The sequence below is a fragment of the Cyprinodon variegatus genome, unplaced genomic scaffold (assembly GCF_000732505.1).
Source record: "Cyprinodon variegatus isolate N-32 unplaced genomic scaffold, C_variegatus-1.0 Scaffold45, whole genome shotgun sequence".
NCBI lineage: Eukaryota > Metazoa > Chordata > Actinopteri > Cyprinodontiformes > Cyprinodontidae > Cyprinodon > Cyprinodon variegatus.
The window spans coordinates 631,732-650,115 of record NW_015150498.1 but is presented as its reverse complement, the minus strand read 5'-3'; the positions used below and the strand labels follow the sequence as shown (position 1 = coordinate 650,115).

At 36.2% G+C, this 18,384-nt stretch overlaps 2 protein-coding genes across 6 annotated transcripts in view; one reads left to right on the top strand and one right to left on the bottom strand.

Annotated features, from left to right (window-relative positions):
* The window catches only part of slc44a5 (solute carrier family 44 member 5), a 48,835-nt gene extending 34,170 nt beyond the window's left edge, over nt 1-14,665 (top strand). Inside the window, exons 3-22 of one of the 2 annotated variants that reach the window (XM_015370363.1) lie at nt 462-535; nt 1,590-1,674; nt 2,399-2,483; nt 2,591-2,704; nt 3,320-3,380; nt 3,953-4,076; nt 5,087-5,170; nt 5,529-5,641; nt 5,774-5,905; nt 6,144-6,243; nt 6,325-6,417; nt 7,515-7,602; nt 7,715-7,977; nt 8,880-8,974; nt 9,052-9,155; nt 9,256-9,329; nt 9,612-9,682; nt 11,193-11,281; nt 11,829-11,913; nt 13,490-14,665. In XM_015370363.1, coding sequence (XP_015225849.1) covers nt 462-535; nt 1,590-1,674; nt 2,399-2,483; nt 2,591-2,704; nt 3,320-3,380; nt 3,953-4,076; nt 5,087-5,170; nt 5,529-5,641; nt 5,774-5,905; nt 6,144-6,243; nt 6,325-6,417; nt 7,515-7,602; nt 7,715-7,977; nt 8,880-8,974; nt 9,052-9,155; nt 9,256-9,329; nt 9,612-9,682; nt 11,193-11,281; nt 11,829-11,913; nt 13,490-13,614 — 2,059 coding nt within the window. In that variant the 3' untranslated portion in view covers nt 13,615-14,665. Of the gene's footprint in view, nt 1-461; nt 536-1,589; nt 1,675-2,398; nt 2,484-2,590; nt 2,705-3,319; nt 3,381-3,952; nt 4,077-5,086; nt 5,171-5,528; nt 5,642-5,773; nt 5,906-6,143; nt 6,244-6,324; nt 6,418-7,514; nt 7,603-7,714; nt 7,978-8,879; nt 8,975-9,051; nt 9,156-9,255; nt 9,330-9,611; nt 9,683-11,192; nt 11,282-11,828; nt 11,914-12,150; nt 13,438-13,489 lie in introns of those variants that run through there. The other variant, XM_015370364.1, reaches the window with a different exon arrangement.
* Nucleotides 14,666-14,806: 141 nt separating this feature from the next.
* Nucleotides 14,807-18,384, bottom strand: part of lhx8 (LIM homeobox 8) — a 6,747-nt gene continuing 3,169 nt past the window's right edge. For all 4 annotated transcript variants that reach the window (XM_015370366.1, XM_015370368.1, XM_015370367.1 and 1 more), the window contains 3 exons: nt 17,963-18,058; nt 17,375-17,564; nt 14,807-16,026 (listed from right to left, as the gene is read on the bottom strand). In XM_015370366.1, coding sequence (XP_015225852.1) covers nt 15,950-16,026; nt 17,375-17,564; nt 17,963-18,058 — 363 coding nt within the window. In that variant the 3' untranslated portion in view covers nt 14,807-15,949. The remainder of the gene's footprint in view (nt 16,027-17,374; nt 17,565-17,962; nt 18,059-18,384) is intronic.

The following is an 18,384-nucleotide window of genomic DNA, read 5'->3' as shown; positions in this document are numbered from 1 at the left end:
TAGATAGATAGATAGATAGATAGATAGATAGATAGATAGATAGATAGATAGATAGATAGATAGATAGATAGATAGATAGATAGATATGGTGGTATATGTATAGAATTTTTCACAGCCTGTGTTATAGAGAAATTCAAATATTTCCCTCTCTGCCCTTGGGACAATTAACCCTTTGGGGAGCTTAGATTCAGAGTCTCATTGGGAAGTTGGATGAGCGCTGCATTGGCTCCTTTGAAAATATACTGTAGAGATTATCTTCCCTCTCACTGTGTGCATAATTTATTTAGAAATCTATAAGCCAGCTCACATCAGCACGTTTCTCTGTATAATGATTACCAGCTACAGATGAAATTGTGTTTTCTTTTGCTCTTTCAAAATAACAGCAAATTTCTCTGCTAAGTTCTCTCCAGGGACTGGGAAATTAATCAGGTTTATATTTATCCACGTGTTTTAATTTACAGGAGCTGCACTGATGTGCTTTGCTGCATTATCTTTGTCATCGTTATCCTTGGTTACATCGCCCTGGGTACTGTGGGTAAGTTTGCTACATTGCTGACGATTACATCACACAAAGTCCTGAAATTAGCTTATAATTAACCCAAATATCTGGTGGTTTTGAGTTTGATTAATCTAAATAAAACCTCTTTAGCTGTGCTCTTCTTCATTTCAAATAGTCATGTATGTTACTTTATACAAATATTTATACAGATTTTTTGTTTAATAACAATGCATTAAATTTCCTCTCTGATCTATCATATTTATATCCTGCTAATCTATCTTTTTTCCCCATTCTAAAACTCGATAAAAAAAAGAATTTTAGGAAAGAAGTAGAGCTTATAAACTATTATTAAGAGACTTATCAGCGCTTTTCCCTTGAAGAAATGATATTTATACCCATATTTATAGACAGACATATAGGGTAGACTGTCAGTCCTGACTGAATATTTGACCACCTGTTGACCTGTAGACGGAGAAGCTGGACTGAGGCTTTAGGCAGGCCATTCCTCGAAGGTGTCCATTTTAGTGGATCAACTTATTTTTTGTTCTTGCATTCTTAATTCGTATCGATGATAAACTTGATTTACACTGAATAGAGACACTCTTATTAACATCTTTTATTACACACTTTAAGTCTTGCTGTTTTAGTGTCAGTTTGTCAGATAATTCAAACTTTTTCACAGGTTGGTGCTTCAGGTTGGAAATTATCTAAAGCACAAAAACTGTTTTAGAATCGATTAATGCCGGCTAACCTTAAGCCAGCTAAAAACAACCTCAGCCCTACTGAGAATGTATGGACTATTATTCAAAGTTTTCAGAAACGTACACTGTTAAATAATGTTGTTAAATATTTCCAAGAGGAGTTGTAAATTCTAGATAAGGTTTGAATATTACTTTATGTTACACGAGTGCCCAGCAGTATGTATAATATCCAGCATTGCTTTGTAGGACTACTTTTGTTCTATTTCAACTCTAGTCTGACTTGTTGCGTTATAACTTACCACTATAGCTTCTATGATTTAGAACAATGGTTTTTCTAATATTTGTGAATCTGAAAAAACAAAAAGCTGTTGCTTTTTTCCCCCCCATAGCCTGGATTCATGGAGACCCCAGGAAAATCGTGTATCCAACTGACAGCCAGGGTCAGTTTTGTGGCCAGCAGAACACCTCGAATGCGTAAGTCGTTTCTGCCAAAAAAATAAATAACTATGCCCCAATACAAATGTATCCAACACTGGATATTATGTTTGATATTATGTGGAATGTATATATATATATATATATATATATATATATATATATATATATATATATATATATATATATATATATATATATATATATNATATATATATATATATATATATATATATATATAGATATATAGATATAGATATAGATATAGATATAGATATAGATAGTGCAAAATAAAGTAATCAAAATAATACAGGATTTGACAATATTTTAAGGTTGTCTGAGGTTTTATTCTTTTAATGTGTAAATAATCTAGAACTCTAGGATTAACAATTGAAAATATTTGCAAACAACACTAGTATTTTTATTATTGATAAAATATGAGAGTAGTATTGTATCCAGATACAGAGTTCAAGTGTCGATACTTTTTAGCAGCATAGTGTTGTCAATCTCTGCTTTGCAGTTTTTAATGATGAGCATTATGTCTGTCAGCTTTTCACTGTTATTTTCAAACTCTTAACAGGCTAAATCTACCAAACTGTATACAAGAAATGAATTGTAATAAATCCAAACAAGTGCCTAGCATATGTTTGTTTTTTTCTGCCTATGTGTGCTTTAAAGCTGAGGATAAATTGTTACTCAGCAATGGATTTCACAATCTCTGTAATCTAAGGCCCCTCTTTGTTTGCATCTCCTTTGTCTGCAGAAACAAAGCCATATTATTCTACTTCAACATGCTGAAATGTGCCAGTCCTGCAGTTTTAATTAACCTCCAGTGCCCTACAACTCAGGTATGAGGCTGAAGGCAGCCCTGTCTAGAAGAGACTTTTACATTACTAAACATTTTTTTCTCAAACTTTTCACCAAAACCGATAGAGCGTTGTGTTTTACCCCTCAGCTCTGCGTCTCCAAGTGCCCTGACAGATTTGCCACACTGCTGGAAGTTTCAGGTACCAACAACTGGGGATATTACAAGCAATTCTGCAAGCCTGGTTTTGTGATTGGCAGTAAGGTAAGAAACAGGATGATGCTATTTTCTTTTTGTTTGTTGGTTTACAGTTGAAACCTAATGATTACCTTTTTCTCCAAACATCTGGCTCTTTATGTTTTCTTCCTCAGTATTAATGTTTTTGAACTATTATTTCAAAAGAAAATATTACTTTTTATCTCTGCAGTTACAGTATGATACGGAACAACAAATTTGTCCATGTTTTCACAGACAGACGGAAATGAGCCAGCATTTACTCATGCTCACCTCAGCTACATTCTGTCAACTACTGGTAGCCTAGTGCTAATGACGTTAGCATGATGCTGTGTAGGGTGATGTGTGGGAGCAAAAAACACCCAACCCATACTGATAGAACTGAATCATCGTTTGCTTCCTAAATTGATTTGAAGTTTGATTTAAGACATAAAACTGCTCAATTCTGCTGAGCCTCAGTTTTTGTTCTGGTTAGGTGATTGTAGTAAAAAAATGAAAAGGTTCTGTGTTGTATCCAGAAAAATATTGAAATGATTTGAAAATTGCAATGGAAAATGTTGTATGCATGTTGTACTGTCTCTTTTACACAACCAATTAGTCAGTGACTGTAACATATTGTTATTGTATCCTCTGTTAATCTTTCAGTCGATTGCAGAGGTGATTCGAGATGAAGATTGTCCTCCAATGATTGTGCCAAGCAGACCATGTAAGTGAAGTAACATGGAATAAGTTATAATTTGCCATATAGCAAAAGTTAAACTCAGAATTAGTTCTAATTACTTAGTAGATTTAGGCCTTAACTGTAGCTTTGATTTTACAACTACATTTCTTTTGAGTGTAACAATATATTTCAGTCACCCAAACACAGCCCTGACTTTAATTTTCTAGAGGTCCAGAGGAGGGAGCTAAAGATTGAGGGGATGCATAGATGGCCTTCCAATCTGAAAGACTTTTGAGCTTATGTCCAAAGATAAATCTTTAAAACTTAAGGGGAAATGTATGAAAAGCTGTTCAGCTTTCAAAGAACAGTTTAATTACTGTAGTGCCAATAAATATATTTTCAAAATAAGACATTAACAAATAAAGGAATATTGCTTTTTTTTTTTAAGATTTATACTTTGTTTTTTGTTTTTGTTTTTTGGAATATTTTGTATCAGTTTCTTAAAAATAAAAATCTTGATCAGACGAAATGAATTTAAACCTGAATCTGAACCATGAAGCTATGGAGGTTAACTGTACATACAAGAGTTACATGTTTCCTTTCCAAATGTGCTTCAGTGCTACAGCGGTGCTTCCCAGAGTTCAAGTCAAAGGATGGAGTATTAACTGTAGCCGATCAGACCACCTTCAAAGACGGTAACAACAATACGAGGAGCGTCATTGATCTGAAAGATGCTGCCATGTAAGATCTGCTCCTTGACTGCCTGAATCTAAGCTACTCTCAGAGTATTAGGTTATACCTTACCTTTTGAAAATCACTGTTATATTAATATTAATAACTGTTAATGGTAAAATTTTAAAATGTTGTATTTTTATAATGATTATTATTATTTTGTTTTGTTTTTTTTTACATTTTATGCATTCAAAAGTGACATATTTACTGTCCTTTTATGTTTTGTTTTTTTAATGTGTAGTTATATTTATTTTATTGGTGGTGCTGTAGCTGTAGTATTCAGATGAAAGATATGGGTATGTTGCCCCCTGGTGGTAAATATTTGTAACTCCAAAATTTACACTCATACTGTTTGCTTATCAGGTAATAACCCATAAATAACCTATTTTGGTTGCAAGACAGGGGAACTGTTTTAAGTTTAGATGTTAGCTTATCAATCACTGTTATCTACTAATTGATTTCCCCGCTAAAACCAAGGAGTTTTTTTCTGTTAGAGTATTCCTCAGAGTGAAAAGTTTACATGCATTTCCTCAGTATTTGGTTTAACTAAGTATGTTTTGTAGGGTGAGTCGCTCTGACCAACTTTGTGAGCTCAAACTATGGATTCTTCGTTATAGTCATATTTACCTAGAATGCCATATGTTTTTTCACACTATTCTGCCTAAAGAGTCATTGATGGTAGTTTCAGTATTCTCTGTCTTCTCGGTTTTTTACTCCAAATATAATGTTGGATGTTATGGTTTAATAATTCTGTTTGGTTAAAAACAGCAGAGCATATTTGAACAATAAGGGTCTTTGTCCCTGACCGCATTAACGTCATCATTTGCCATTTTCCAAATAGGTCTAAGTCATGGCAGTAATCACGACTTAGTATGTAAACTTCTAACTGAAAGAAAAAAATAAAAATTGTGAAAACTTCAAACCATTCAATCTGCAAAGTAAATCACTTGACTTAAAAATATTCTTCAACGGCATTTGGTTCTACAAATCCTCTTTCTCACCTTGTTTCTCCACTACAGAAGGATAGCCAGTCTGCTGAACGCCAAAGAAGTTGGCATCAAGATCCTTGAGGATTATGCAAACTCCTGGATATGGATCTTGGTGTGAGCATCGCACTGGTTTTTGGAAATATCCTGAAATACATCCTTTAAATTGATTATATGCTTTTCTGTTGGACGAATAATAGAAAAATAAATCCTCCTGAGAAAGAGAGTTCTAAATGATTCATAGGTTAGCCAGGTCCTAGTATTCATAGTTAACTATCAGCATATCTGTATACTTTGAAAACTTTGGTTACTTCCAGTTCCAAATTTTAAGTATTTTTGTTATTTTAAACTTCGTATGTTACAAATGTTACTACTTTGGACAAACAATGTGTTTTCCTGACCACCATTACACAGAATAAGCTGAACAATGTGTTTGCTTTTCCTCATGCCAACATGTCTGCCGGTGTTTCCACAGAGGCCTGGGTTTTACCATGGCGCTCAGTCTGAGCTTCATCCTTCTGCTGCGCTACATTGCTTGTGTGATACTGTGGCTCATGATCTGCGGCATCATCTCTGCAGTCGGTTACGGTGAGTCTGCATTGACTCACTTCATGAGTAGCTAGTGCACACCTAAGTTGCATTTCTTAACAGTTTTTACGTCTGTTTCTCCTCTTATGCTAAATACTCTTAACAGTGCCTTTATCTCTGCCCTTCTCTCAGGTATATGGCACTGTTTCAAAGAGTACAGCGTTCTGAAAACAAAACCAGATGTGAATGTCACCATCTCTGATATTGGCTTCCAGGCAGATTTCAGCATCTACCTTGAGCACAGCCAGACATGGCTCATCTTCAGTAAGTTATAGTCAACCACCATACCTATATATAAACTCTCTGGCTTATCATTTTATTCTGCTTTCTGTGCCTAAAATAACAGCTGCATGTGTTATAGCCAAAGTTGCTACTTAATACAAAACAAGTGTCCTTTTGTCAGGCTGTATCACCTTACTCTGCTGAAGCATAGCCATTATATAAAAATAGATTATTAGATTATTATAACTAATGAAGACCATCAATTTTTGATTTTTTTTAGTGATCCTGCTTATTGTGGTTGAGGTTGTCATCGTGATTATGCTGATTTTTCTGAGGTCAAGCCTGGGCATCGCTTTTGCACTGCTGAAGGAGGGAAGCAGGTGATTGTAAATCTAAGCGCTAATCAGTAAATTGTACATTTGCCCTTTTTTATGAATACATTGTTTGATGTTGTTTTTTAGGGCCATCTTTTACATCATGTGTACACTCTTCTACCCGATCATCACCTTTTTCCTTCTTGGAATCTGTATAGCCTACTCTGCTGTCACAGCAGTGTATCCTTCTAACTGCTCAGACACAGATTAATTAAAGGTTGCCTACAAGGTAAGAACATCTAGTTGAATTAGAGGCGTATATCTGTACATTTGAATACCCCAGAAATGCTCTTTCATTCAAATATTTCACTTCCTACATTATATAGATTTGGTGTCTCTGCTAAATAATATAATGAAAGTGATTTTTCATACAGAAATGTAGACTTATTGAGAAGTATGTCTCAAAAATTCTCTTGGATTCTTTTTGCATGAGGTACTGCAGGAAAGCAGTAGATAAGTGGCTGCAGGCTGCAGACCACCCATGTCATGGTGCTGCTGTGGTGAACTTAAGTCATGCCGTAATGCTCTTATATTTCTAAAAAAAACTTCACATTACATCCTCACTCATCCTTTGTTCTTTGGACAAGTTGTCCGGTGTTTCACCATATTCTGTGACACATCATATATGGTCACTCAAGGACGACACCAGATGACACTGCACTATGACTTAAGAGGTCTCCAGACTACAGCCATACACTCCTGTGTGGAGATGAACAGCTCTTCTAAGGTTTTAAATAATCCCAGGTTTAGAGATTAAATGTACTTTAAAACTTCCCGGTAGACAGTTGCAATGACTTTAAACATAAAAAAAAAAACATGGACCATCACCAGCAATGTGTAGCTCACCAAATTAAGTCAAAACATTTTATTTATTTATAAAAAAAATAAAATAAAGGTTTGCTATAAGTCACTGGAAGATTCAAAATATCACATTCAGCTGAATTCAACCCTTAAAATTAGTGGAATTGGAATATCAACAGAATTTTATTGATAGTCTTGAATATGAATAGAAGCAGCATGAGTTATCGCTGACTACTGAAACTTCAGAATTAGCTTTAATAGACTAATAATCAACTGTTTTGAGAAACTGAAATGTTTCTTTATCATCTGTATGACATACTCTTTATATTTACCATAAATGGGGTTATTAGTTATTGTGCAGTAGGGTACTTTATTAAAATGCCCCTCTGTTTTAATCTACAGCATTTGTGGGAGACTGAGTCTCTATTTAGTCATTGTTTATATTGGTTGTTCTGCCTTGACTGGTGCTCCCTCAGCTTTTTGGCCTCTTCAGGTAAAGCGATCTACAAGGTGACCCCTGCAGATGATCAGTGCATGTATGCAAACATTACCTGCAGTCCACAGGTTAGCATCTTAAGCTCACACACATCACAGTACTTGTTAGTCTCAAAAGGATTTTCAAGCTGCAATGTTTTTGTGAGGAAAAAGCTAGTTGACATTTGTTCCTGTGTTTCAGACCTTCAATCAGACCAACATTACCAAAGTTTGCCCTGGAGCACAGTGCTTGTTTGCTTTCTATGGTGGAGAGAGTGTGTACCACCGCTACATCCTGGTCCTACATCTTTGTAACCTGTTTGTGTTCCTCTGGCTGGTCAACTTTGTCCTGGCTTTGGGGAAATGCACCCTTTCAGGGGCATTTGCTTCTTACTACTGGGCAAAGAGGAAACCAAAAGACATCCCATCCTGTCCAGTTTACTCTTCATTCAGCAGAGCCATACGGTAGGTTTTAGATACACTTTCATGGATACTTTTCACTGATGTTTATAGAAATATGCATTAAAAAGCCTGTGTGTTTGAGTTACAGGCTGCAAATAAATAAAAACAGAAAATATTAAATTGGGGGGAAGTTTATTTATTTAGGAATACTGCTTTAAAGAAATATTGCCTTACACCATAAAAAAAAAACAAAATAAAAATATATAGTGCGATAAATCAATCTAATTAGCTGCTTGTTCTTTATTATTTCTGTAGCGGTAGAAAAGATCATCCATCTAAGGCTACGTTCACACCGCAGCCTGAAGTGCCCCAAATCCAACTTTATGCCAATATGCGACCTGTATCTGATCTTTTCATGACAATCTGAACAACACAAGTCCAATTTCTTCCAATGCAACCCAGGCCACTTGACTATTTGGTCGTGAATCCGATGCGTATCTTATCTTTTCAAATGCGACCTGTGACTGAACGGCCAGGTCACATTCATCTGACCTGTACGCCATTAATACTCATCAAAGGTCAATATTCTGCATCTTGCTATGTAGAAGCGGGAAGAAAAACAACAACCATGGTAGATGAAAAGATTGTATTGTTACTGCACTGGCTGAGGTTGGGAAAGAAATGAAGGATTGCAAGTTGCACTCCAGCACTGCCATCCATGTTTAATTCTTTAAACAGAGAGCAGGCTTGCTTGTGAAGTCATTGCGTCCTTTACTGCATATGCGGGACACTTAAATTGTGTGAATGCAGTTCAAACTGGAGATCACATGCAAGATGACATATATTTGGAAATGTGAACGGCAACGCAAAAGAATCAGATTTCTCCCCAAAAATCGGAATTGAGCATAAAGGGCTGCAATGTGAACGTAGCCTGATTATGATCACATCGTTTTTCTGTCTTTCAGTTACCACACCGGTTCTTTAGCCTTTGGTTCTCTAATCCTCGCTATGGTGCAGATGATCCGAATTGTTCTTGAGAACCTCAATCACAAAGTGAAAGGTAAGCTAATTACCAAACTGCTATTCTTACTCTGATTAAAATCAACAGTTCTAAATAAAATGTGGTTCCTTTCCAAGGTTCTCAAAATGCTTTGACTCGGTTCCTGCTCCACTGCCTCAGCTGCTGCTTCTGGTGCCTGGAAAATTTCATCAAGTTTATCAACACAAATGCATACATTATGGTCGGTAGTTTGCATTGGTTAATTTATGCGTTGGGGTTCATAGCTGTTGCTCTGTCAATCTTTTATCTCGGCTGACAGCATCTTTTCTTTTCACCAACAGATAGCAATATATGGGCAGAACTTCTGCAGATCTTCCAAGGAGGCTTTTGATCTCTTGATGAGGAATATTGTTCGGTGTGTACTCCCGTTAGCTCCCTGCCTGAAGGTCTCAGCAGCACTTGCAGCAGAAACTGTCTATCAGTCACCAATTGGGTCTCACACTTCCATTTAAAATGGAAAATTAGCTCTTTGCTTGAAAAAAAAATTATTTAATTAATGCTGGAATGACAATTATTCAAAAGAATGCACACCCTTTGTCATTGTTTTGACCCCTTGTAGTGCATGTACTTGTGCTAAGCGTTTTTTGAAAAGTCCTTCCCATCGATCTGATTTCTTTTGTTCTTTTTTTATCTTTAGGGTGGTTGTCTTGGACAATGTCATCTCCTTTCTGCTGTTGTTGGGAAAGCTGGTTATTTCAGGTGGAGCTGGTGAGTTTGACCTTTTATTGGCCTAACAGTCATTTCTCAGGGAAATTCATAGAGATCAGTTCATCCAATATGTAGGTTTTTGGACATTTATGGACTGCCTTGAAAGAACCGTGTAAATGTATGCATAAGGAGAACATGAAAAGTCCATCATAGCAAGGCCTTGGTCACAATTCAGGCCAAGGGCCTTCTAGCTGCAGGGAATCAGTACTAACACATAAACCACCATGCTCAGCTTTTTAGTATACTATCTGTAAATGGTAGGGGAATGATATGCACATCTATCAAAGCATTGTTGTCCTTCTAAAATAAAAAAAGAGATCCATGATTACTTTGGAGAAGCTGCAGAGAACCACAGCTCACATGTAAGAAACAGGTCAAATATTAGGGATTTTAAGCTATTCTTGGCACAATATATGTTTCTAGATGTGCTAAGTTGATAAAGACAAAGCAGAAGGCTTTCAGACCAACAGAAGGGGAGGATAAATAAGCTACATATTTAAGGATTTGTATTACCTCACAGAGGAGGTTACGTTTTTAGGGGAGTTTGTGTGTCTGTGTGTCTGTGTACCTGTCTAGCCCTCAGAGTGAGGACCATTTTTCTAATTTCACCATCAAATTGAGGACCAGTTGTTGCAAAGTGAGAACATTTTGCTGCTACTCACTTGCTATTTTGCTAATGGATAGGTTTAGGGCTAAAGGTGTCAATGGGTTGGGGTTAGGACTGAGGTGAGGTATGCATTGGTAATGGTTAGTTTTAGGGTTAGGCATAGAAAGGGTTGAATATGACTGAAAATCAAGGGAAACAAATGGGAGCCAACACCTGGTCCTAACTACGACGGAAGAACGAGAATTTGTGTGTGTGTGTGTTTGTCTCTCTTTCTGTGTATAGGATAACTTGAAAAGTTATGCATGGATTTTAATGAAATTTTTATCAGAGGTGTCCCTTGTGTCGAGGTCAATCCATAATATTTTTGTGAAGATCTAGATCATAATCTGCATACAGGAATTTGTTTAGTAATTTTCTAACATTGTTAGATAGGGACATGTTGCAAAACAAGCAGTCCCCCCTTAAACCAGAGGGTGGCAACAGTTACTATTGATAGCCTCAGCATCAGATAGAAAAAGTCTGGAGGTCTTTTACTGGGGACAAAAACACAAGAAAGGGGAATGTTGTTTGTTTGTTAGCAGGATCAATCCAAAATGTATGGATGGATTTTATGGACATAACAGAGGTTTGCTTCATACCAAGGAACAATTCATTACATTTGGTAATGATCCAGATGAGGTGTGATTTTTAAGTCACAATATGGGGCAAAATTTCAGAATCATGTACAATTGTATTGTAGTCTTTCATATAAAATCACTATAAAATACCTTTCTTTAACCTTAATAATGCCTTTAGTATATATGGTCAAAAAGCAAACAGTTGTATTTCTACAGAAAGTATATTAAGGTATTAGTTATTGAAGAAGACTAATATATTTGGACATGTTTGACTTATTTTTTCCAGGTATCCTTGCATTCTTCTTCTTCTCTAAGAGAATACCCCTTTTTCAAGAAATGGTACCTCCGCTTCACTTCATTTGGGTCCCCGTTCTGGTAAGACTTTGAAATTTGAGCCATCGGATGAAGAATCTTTTAAAGGAAATAAAAACTAAGTCCCATTGATTAAAGTTATTAGCTTCATCTGAAGCAGGTTAACCGTGTTTAACTTAGAACATTTAGATGAATTTTATGCATACATATTAAATATCTTTAAACTGCAGCCAGCAACACATTACATTTCATTAGCATCAATATACACTCTTGGACACAGTTTCTTAAGGGAGACAAATGTTACGTCCCAACAAAAGTTTCGTCCAGACAGCATTAAATCAAAGCCTCATGGTTGAGTTAGGTGCTTAATGGTTCTGATAAAAGACACCCATAACTTTATATAACATTATGTTACATTATTTGCTGTCATTGGATGTCTAAACTTATAAATGGCTCATTTCACTCAGAGACAGTTTCTGATAAACTGTTTATGTTTCTGAATATCTGAATACTGGGACCCTACTATAATGTTTGAGTAGATGAAATTCTGTATTTGATAAAAAAAAAATCTTACATAAAATGCCAAAATAAAAGCATTTCATTCTTTCAGACGGTGATAATTGGATCGTTCATGATCACAAGTGGCTTTTTTAACGTCTACGCCATGTGTGTGGACACGCTGTTCCTTTGCTTTTGTAAGTCTGCAGTATTTTTCTAAAAATATCATTTCTAACATACACTCACCTGTGTGTTCTTTTTTTAAACTGTCTCTAAATTAGTCTAAAAGGCATTCTGGATTATTCCACCTTTTCATATATGCCTTGCCTATTTTTGTCCATTAAGCCTTTCCTTTCTTTTCTCCTTATGGCTGTCTCCTTTGCTGTATTCGGCTGTCTCTGCTGTTTTCCTTCTACACCGGCATGTGGTCTCAGGTGAAGACCTGGAGAGGAATGATGGCTCTTCTTCCAGGCCCTACTACATATCTCCAGGTCTGCACAAGATCCTCCGCAAAGGAGAGGAGCGTGCCAAATCAAGTGCTTCCTCCTGAGCGACGTGCAGTTGTGTTCCTGAACTATTGATTTTGACTCATGTCTCCATCTGCTCTGTGTGCGGAGGGTTTGCAAGTTCTCGAGGGCTAAACATCTAAACTGGATGCACGGATGATTCAAACATGAAAGGACATGTTTAAGGATTCAGGTTCCAAAGCATAGTGGATGAAAAAAAGACAAAAAAACAACACTTGACTTTGCTTCCTCTCATGAGCCAGTTCAGATACCTGCCTTTTTTCTCTGCTATGCTTTTCTTCGTGTTCCTCTATTTTCAGCTGACCTCTGCCTTACTATGAGGGTACACATAATACACAGGATGGATGCACAAGCTGAGACTCATAGCTTTTTTCTGTTTGTTTGTTATTTAACCCAAACAAACATGGGGACCCTAAATTGTACAGATGCCACAGGTGGACTACAGTGTAAAGCATCACACTATAAAGTGTTGGACTTCTGGGCACTTTCTTCTTGCACTTTGCTCTTTTCTTGTAAAATCATCTGTTTTACTCACCTACAGTGATGGAATCATGTGTTTTATTTCCTGCCTGCAGCATGATTATTTTGCTGTTGTTTTCCATGTTTTCGGTGGTTTTCATCTATCATAATCCTAACATGGATCCCAAAGTTATTTTAACGCTACACGAGCTAAACTGTTGCATATTTTCAGTTTGCTTTACAGATTTCTCCTTTTTATTTAACTCTCCCTTGTATGTACTGTAACACAGAGGCTTTGTGGGAGGTTAAGACTGTAAAATGTGATTTTTATGGTTATTGCTTAAAACATGGACAGAACCTGAGACATTTCAGGAATATATGAATGCAGCCGCTAGTTTATGTGCCTAGTTGTCAAAAAAAAGGAATCAAAATGCTCCTCCTTCTGTGATTTTAGACCTACAACTTGGAGTTTTTTGGGATAACGTTTTTAAAAGGATTTTAAAGCCATCTTTGGTATTCTTTTTATTATTATTATTGGATGGTTCAGATGTTGTGCTGTTTATTACTCAGTATAATACACACCTCTGTCTGGAAATTGATCTGTGTTGTTTTTGTACAGGATTTTTTTTTTCCTAAACTTGATGAATCCAATGAAAATGTGATCATTTGTTTTTGAATAAACATAAATGGATGAAGCATCTCCCAATGCACTTGAAGAGGTTTTAAATTAATAGCGTTGCTATTAATTATCACAATTGTATTTAATATTAGTATTGTTTTCCCATAGTGCTGGATCTGGAGATCAACAATGGCTCCCCAAGCAAGCCCTACCACATGAACCCAAAGCTGATGAAGATCTTAATAAGAGCAAGAGAGAGAAACGACACAAGTGCTGTAACAGAAACACCGTAACCAACGCATGTCTGAAGATGATGAGGCGGTAAACTGACAAATATATGTTTACAGAAGCTCCTTCCAGTTAAAATGTTATTTAATTCAGAATTTTTACTAATGTTTACATCGTATATTAATGTTTAGAGTAGATACCTTTTCTTTTTTTTCTGCTCCTGAATCATTTTGAATGATATTTATAGTTGCAGTCGTTTGACACAGAATGTTGCTTTCTGAGCAGCAGATATCTTTATTAGCACTGCAGGTACCTCAGGTTTTGTTAAAGTTAAATCTTTTGTAGTTGCCTGTTTTTGCCATTTGAGGGAGCCATTTATTTTAACATAACATTACTGCATGTTCTACTGGTGAATGCACTGAATTTATTGGTTAAAGGTTAAGAAAATGTTTACTGTATTCACCAAAGAACTGATGAGTTTTATCTTTGGTTTGATTGTTTTATAACTTTAATTGTTTACATTTTAGATGGTTGTTTAGATGATTTAATTGAAAAAATCTGCTACTTTTACAAATATGAAGGGTTGTTTGTTTTGTTTTTAGGTTAAATAGGGTATTATTTTTTCATCAGTGTTTATAATATTTTTATTTTATTGCTTTCTTGGTGCTGATTTGTAGGTGTGTACTGTATATGTATGGGCTAGGGAAATAAGTGTTTTTTTATTGCAGCATATAGAGGATGTTCTAAAAGTTTAAAGTTTGCACAGAGGCTTGTTTTATAGGTCAGATAGTGGAGGCTTTCCTCAGTTAAACTGACATCCTTACCAGACTTTGATGCCCCCTGAGTATTTTAAATCTGAACTACAGATGTAATTACATTTAAGTACAACACGTCTTTTATTTTAGCTTTATCTAAAACTGTGACTTTCTCACACATCTCACTGCAAAAGCCAGAAAATACTCTTTTGTATACTGTAGGTGTTTCCAAGATGGTCCTCTTAGTTGTGTACATGCAGATCTGGAGGTTTGTTTCTTTAACTGATTTTTATTGTAAACCCCAGTTAGGGACCCATTTTATGTTTTTATTGTTTTAGAATAGTGCTACAGAAGAGAATGATATTTAAAGTTTGGTATCTAATAGATTTTTTGGAAATATATAAAATAAATGAGCATCTTAGCTGTTTAACAATGCTTTATCCGGCTTTTTTTTCTACTTTTAAACCCTAAGTGTATTTAATGTGTACATATGTTATTATTGTGGAGTGTTTTTTTTTTTAATATATCAATACATATTTAATCTATTCTCTCTCATTATATAACCTCAACCAAGTATTTTTCTACCACTCATCTGTCAGAGCTGAGAGCCTGCCCTCATGGTACCTCAGAGTGACAGCGCTGGCAGACTTTAAACACCCACTTGTGCTGAACATGTCGGGACATGAAGCCATTCAGTAAAAGCAAGACAGCAGTTCATGTGGATGAGAAATCGGACAAACGAAGCATGCAGTGTTTCAACGGGGCATGGAGCACATGGCATGTTGTCATTTCTGTGTTGTGCTGAATAGAGGCTACACTCCCAGTTGAATCGCACATATCTCTTTGTTGTGCATGAAGCTGAGGTCCCTTGGAGGGAGAATAGTTCAGATCTGATAAGTGTAGTGAAACGTTGTTTTTATATGCCCTCCGCTCCCTCCCATGTCTGAAAATAAGATTCTTTTGGTCAACCACAGTCAACAAGTAGACACAAGTTAATCCTCCCTTCTTGTAAAATGTGACTCAAGTTTTATTTCAAAACCCCTGAAAAGTAAAACTGCGATGATGCTGAGCTGCAGATTATTTAATGTGAAGAGTTTGCTTTTATTAATGTGTTCATTTCTAAAGCTGCATATTCAAACTGCTCCTTCAGGATTCACAATAGAATTTTTTTTTTGTGCAATAACTGCTGCTGAGCTGTGATGTAAAGCCAGTTTGCAGGTTTTCAATCATTTCCACAGGCTTTGTGAAATTAGTTCTTTATTCTTAAAACAGACTTCACATACAATAAATTAAATTGCAACATTTATGTAAAACAAATTCTGGGTCACCTTCATATGAAGTTTAGAGCCTATTGGCTTTCACATGGAATAGCACAGTCAAACATTGTCACCAACCACATAAACAAATATACTGCCATGTGTCACAGCGCTGAGGTACACCGAAACGTTTGCATTTCCACATTATACAGTACACAGAGGACTGTAAGTTATGGTCTTCGGTTTGTTTTTTTCTCTTTTAAAGTATAAACATGTAAAGATCGTGAAGTTTAAGAAATAAAATGGTGTTATGATGTGATGAAGATTTACCATGGGCACCGGAATACTGCAGCTGGTTATGGAGGAGAAACGCTGGCGAGGTGAGCAGCTCAGGCATGAGACACAGGCAAGGAGGTCATGGTGTGAGCAGGCAGCAGCGGCTGAAACATGGAGGGAGGAGTGTGGACTGCAATCACATGGAGGGAAAAGAGTCAGAGTCAGCATGAAGATGCAAATTTATTTAAGAAACAATATTAAAAAGACCAGAATTGTGATCATTTACAGTGTGAGCATGTTTTGATATAAAGCTCTATGTTAACAGCATCTATCTCAATAAAACGAAAGAGTATCATCAGCAATTTGTTTAATATATTTTTGTGATTTAATTAGGTAAAAAAAATAGGATTGTATTTGTTCTCCGACCATTAAAAATTCAGGTTTTAATACGGAAAGGATTGGTTATGGCCTCGACAATCATAGAGACGGCTGCTGAATGCCCAGCAGACGTTCATCAATACCTTTCAAATGGATGGCAAGCCAGAAAAGTCATTTTTAAAGCAGCTAGTTGCAAATAAAGGGTTGTATTCTTTTTATACAGAGTAAACTGAAAAAAAGTGTGGTAAAAAAAATTATAGCCACAGCAGGAGGGGCCACAGCATCAAGAGTAGAGTAAAGCCAAGCCATTTCTGTATCCCCCTCCACCTTTGGATTGCTCTCCAGGTAGAGATTCACAAGGAGCTAAAAAAAAATGGAACGAGATGTTGTGCAGGATTCCAGAGTCTGCTTCTTGACCAAAGCTTTACATTTCATTTAGAACAGAAAGGCGGAGAACCTAAGCTGCCTTGTGGAACCAAGTCATCTCCTTGTGTTGGTCCACTATGTTTTATCAAGTTAAATGCAACGAACCCAGACTTTTAGAGGGGGTGATGGTTCCCTATATTGACAAGCTTTAATATCAATATAGTCACTGTGCATGAAAACACATAGAATATTGTCTGAAGAAAGAGGACCAACACCCGATCACACAATGCAGATGAGCTGAAGGCACCTAATACGGCAACAGGGACTTCCTGATCACCTCTATGTCATTGATGCAGGATATGCCTTTGAAACAAGTTGTAAAATCCTCCCAACTTGCATTCTCCCTTTTTTTTCCCTCAGGGGAACATTTTAAGCATACTACTTTTCTGGTTTAAGATTTTTTGCTAATGCAGATAATCAGGCAGGAGTAGAATCTTACAGGGCAGATAAGAGAAGATTTAGGCAAGGAATATGGCAAAACACTATTAGTCTTATTTTATGAATGCATACTACAATTCATTTAATATATTCCTACTTTTTATATTTAAAAGATAAGTCTATATTTGGGTATTAGAGACCACCAGTAAGTTGTAACTAAAATATTACAACTAAACTATTTGCTAGTGATGACATAAATGTCTAAAAATGCCCCAAAAAATAATTTTTAAATAATAAAATCTGCTTATTGCTGTTTTGTATTTGTTCTTGTGGTTGATATAAAGCCTTGTACTCACTGTCAATAAAAGAATGTAGTGCTGAGAGCATTGACCCTTCTGGGCCTCCATAGGCTGTGTACTGCAGCTCCTCAGGGGTCGGAGTGGGCTGGGACAGACGGCCAGGCTGCAGGGAGGTCATGGGTGTGCTGGAGGTGTGGTTGGGGCTCACATGTTTTTTGTGGCGAGCTCGACAGTTCTGGAACCAGACCTGCGATAAAAATCACATTGAAAACAAAAATAACTGCATTTTAACCAGACGACAAGATGAACCAATATTGTTTTTAAGTTACAAAGACATGCGTTGCAACCATGTCATTATGAAGGAATGATATCTAACCAACAAGGATATCTTTGTTTAAAAATTCACTTTAAAGTCCTTTTTTATCTTTAAAGAAGCTGCTTTATCACATATAGGGAAATCTGCAATATGCTTTGTTTATTATGTGCATAGGGATTTAAATTCTCATTTGGTATAAAACTGGACATTATTCTGTAGAACATAAGAGACATAAAATGAACAAAGCTCAAACACCAAACATCTCTACCAGCAGACGTCACGCGATCATGCAATGTATTCCATCATGTGTTTTGTCTTTGTGCACCCACCTGTATGACTCTTCGACTGAGGCCAGTCTGCTCGGCCAGCTTCTGCAGAGTCTGAGCATCAGGGTTGTTGTCCTGAGCAAACTGAGCCTGCATCACCTGCATGTAAACAAGAAGAGCAAACCACATCATGTGTGGTCCACAAAGCTATGCTGCTGTCTATCAAAAGGCCTTTAACTGATTCCTACTGTCTCTCATATACACTGCAAAAATATATATAAATATTTAGACCTTTAAATGAGGTATTATGGTTATTCTAAAATTAATAGGGCAATGGTGAAATTAAATTTTTTTTAATATGAGGTAATTTGTTGATTCATCATTATTAATTCAGCTAAATAATAAACTAGGACTTGTGTTGAATTGGTGAAATATATATACATAAATAAAATTATATATATATAGCCTATATATATATATATATA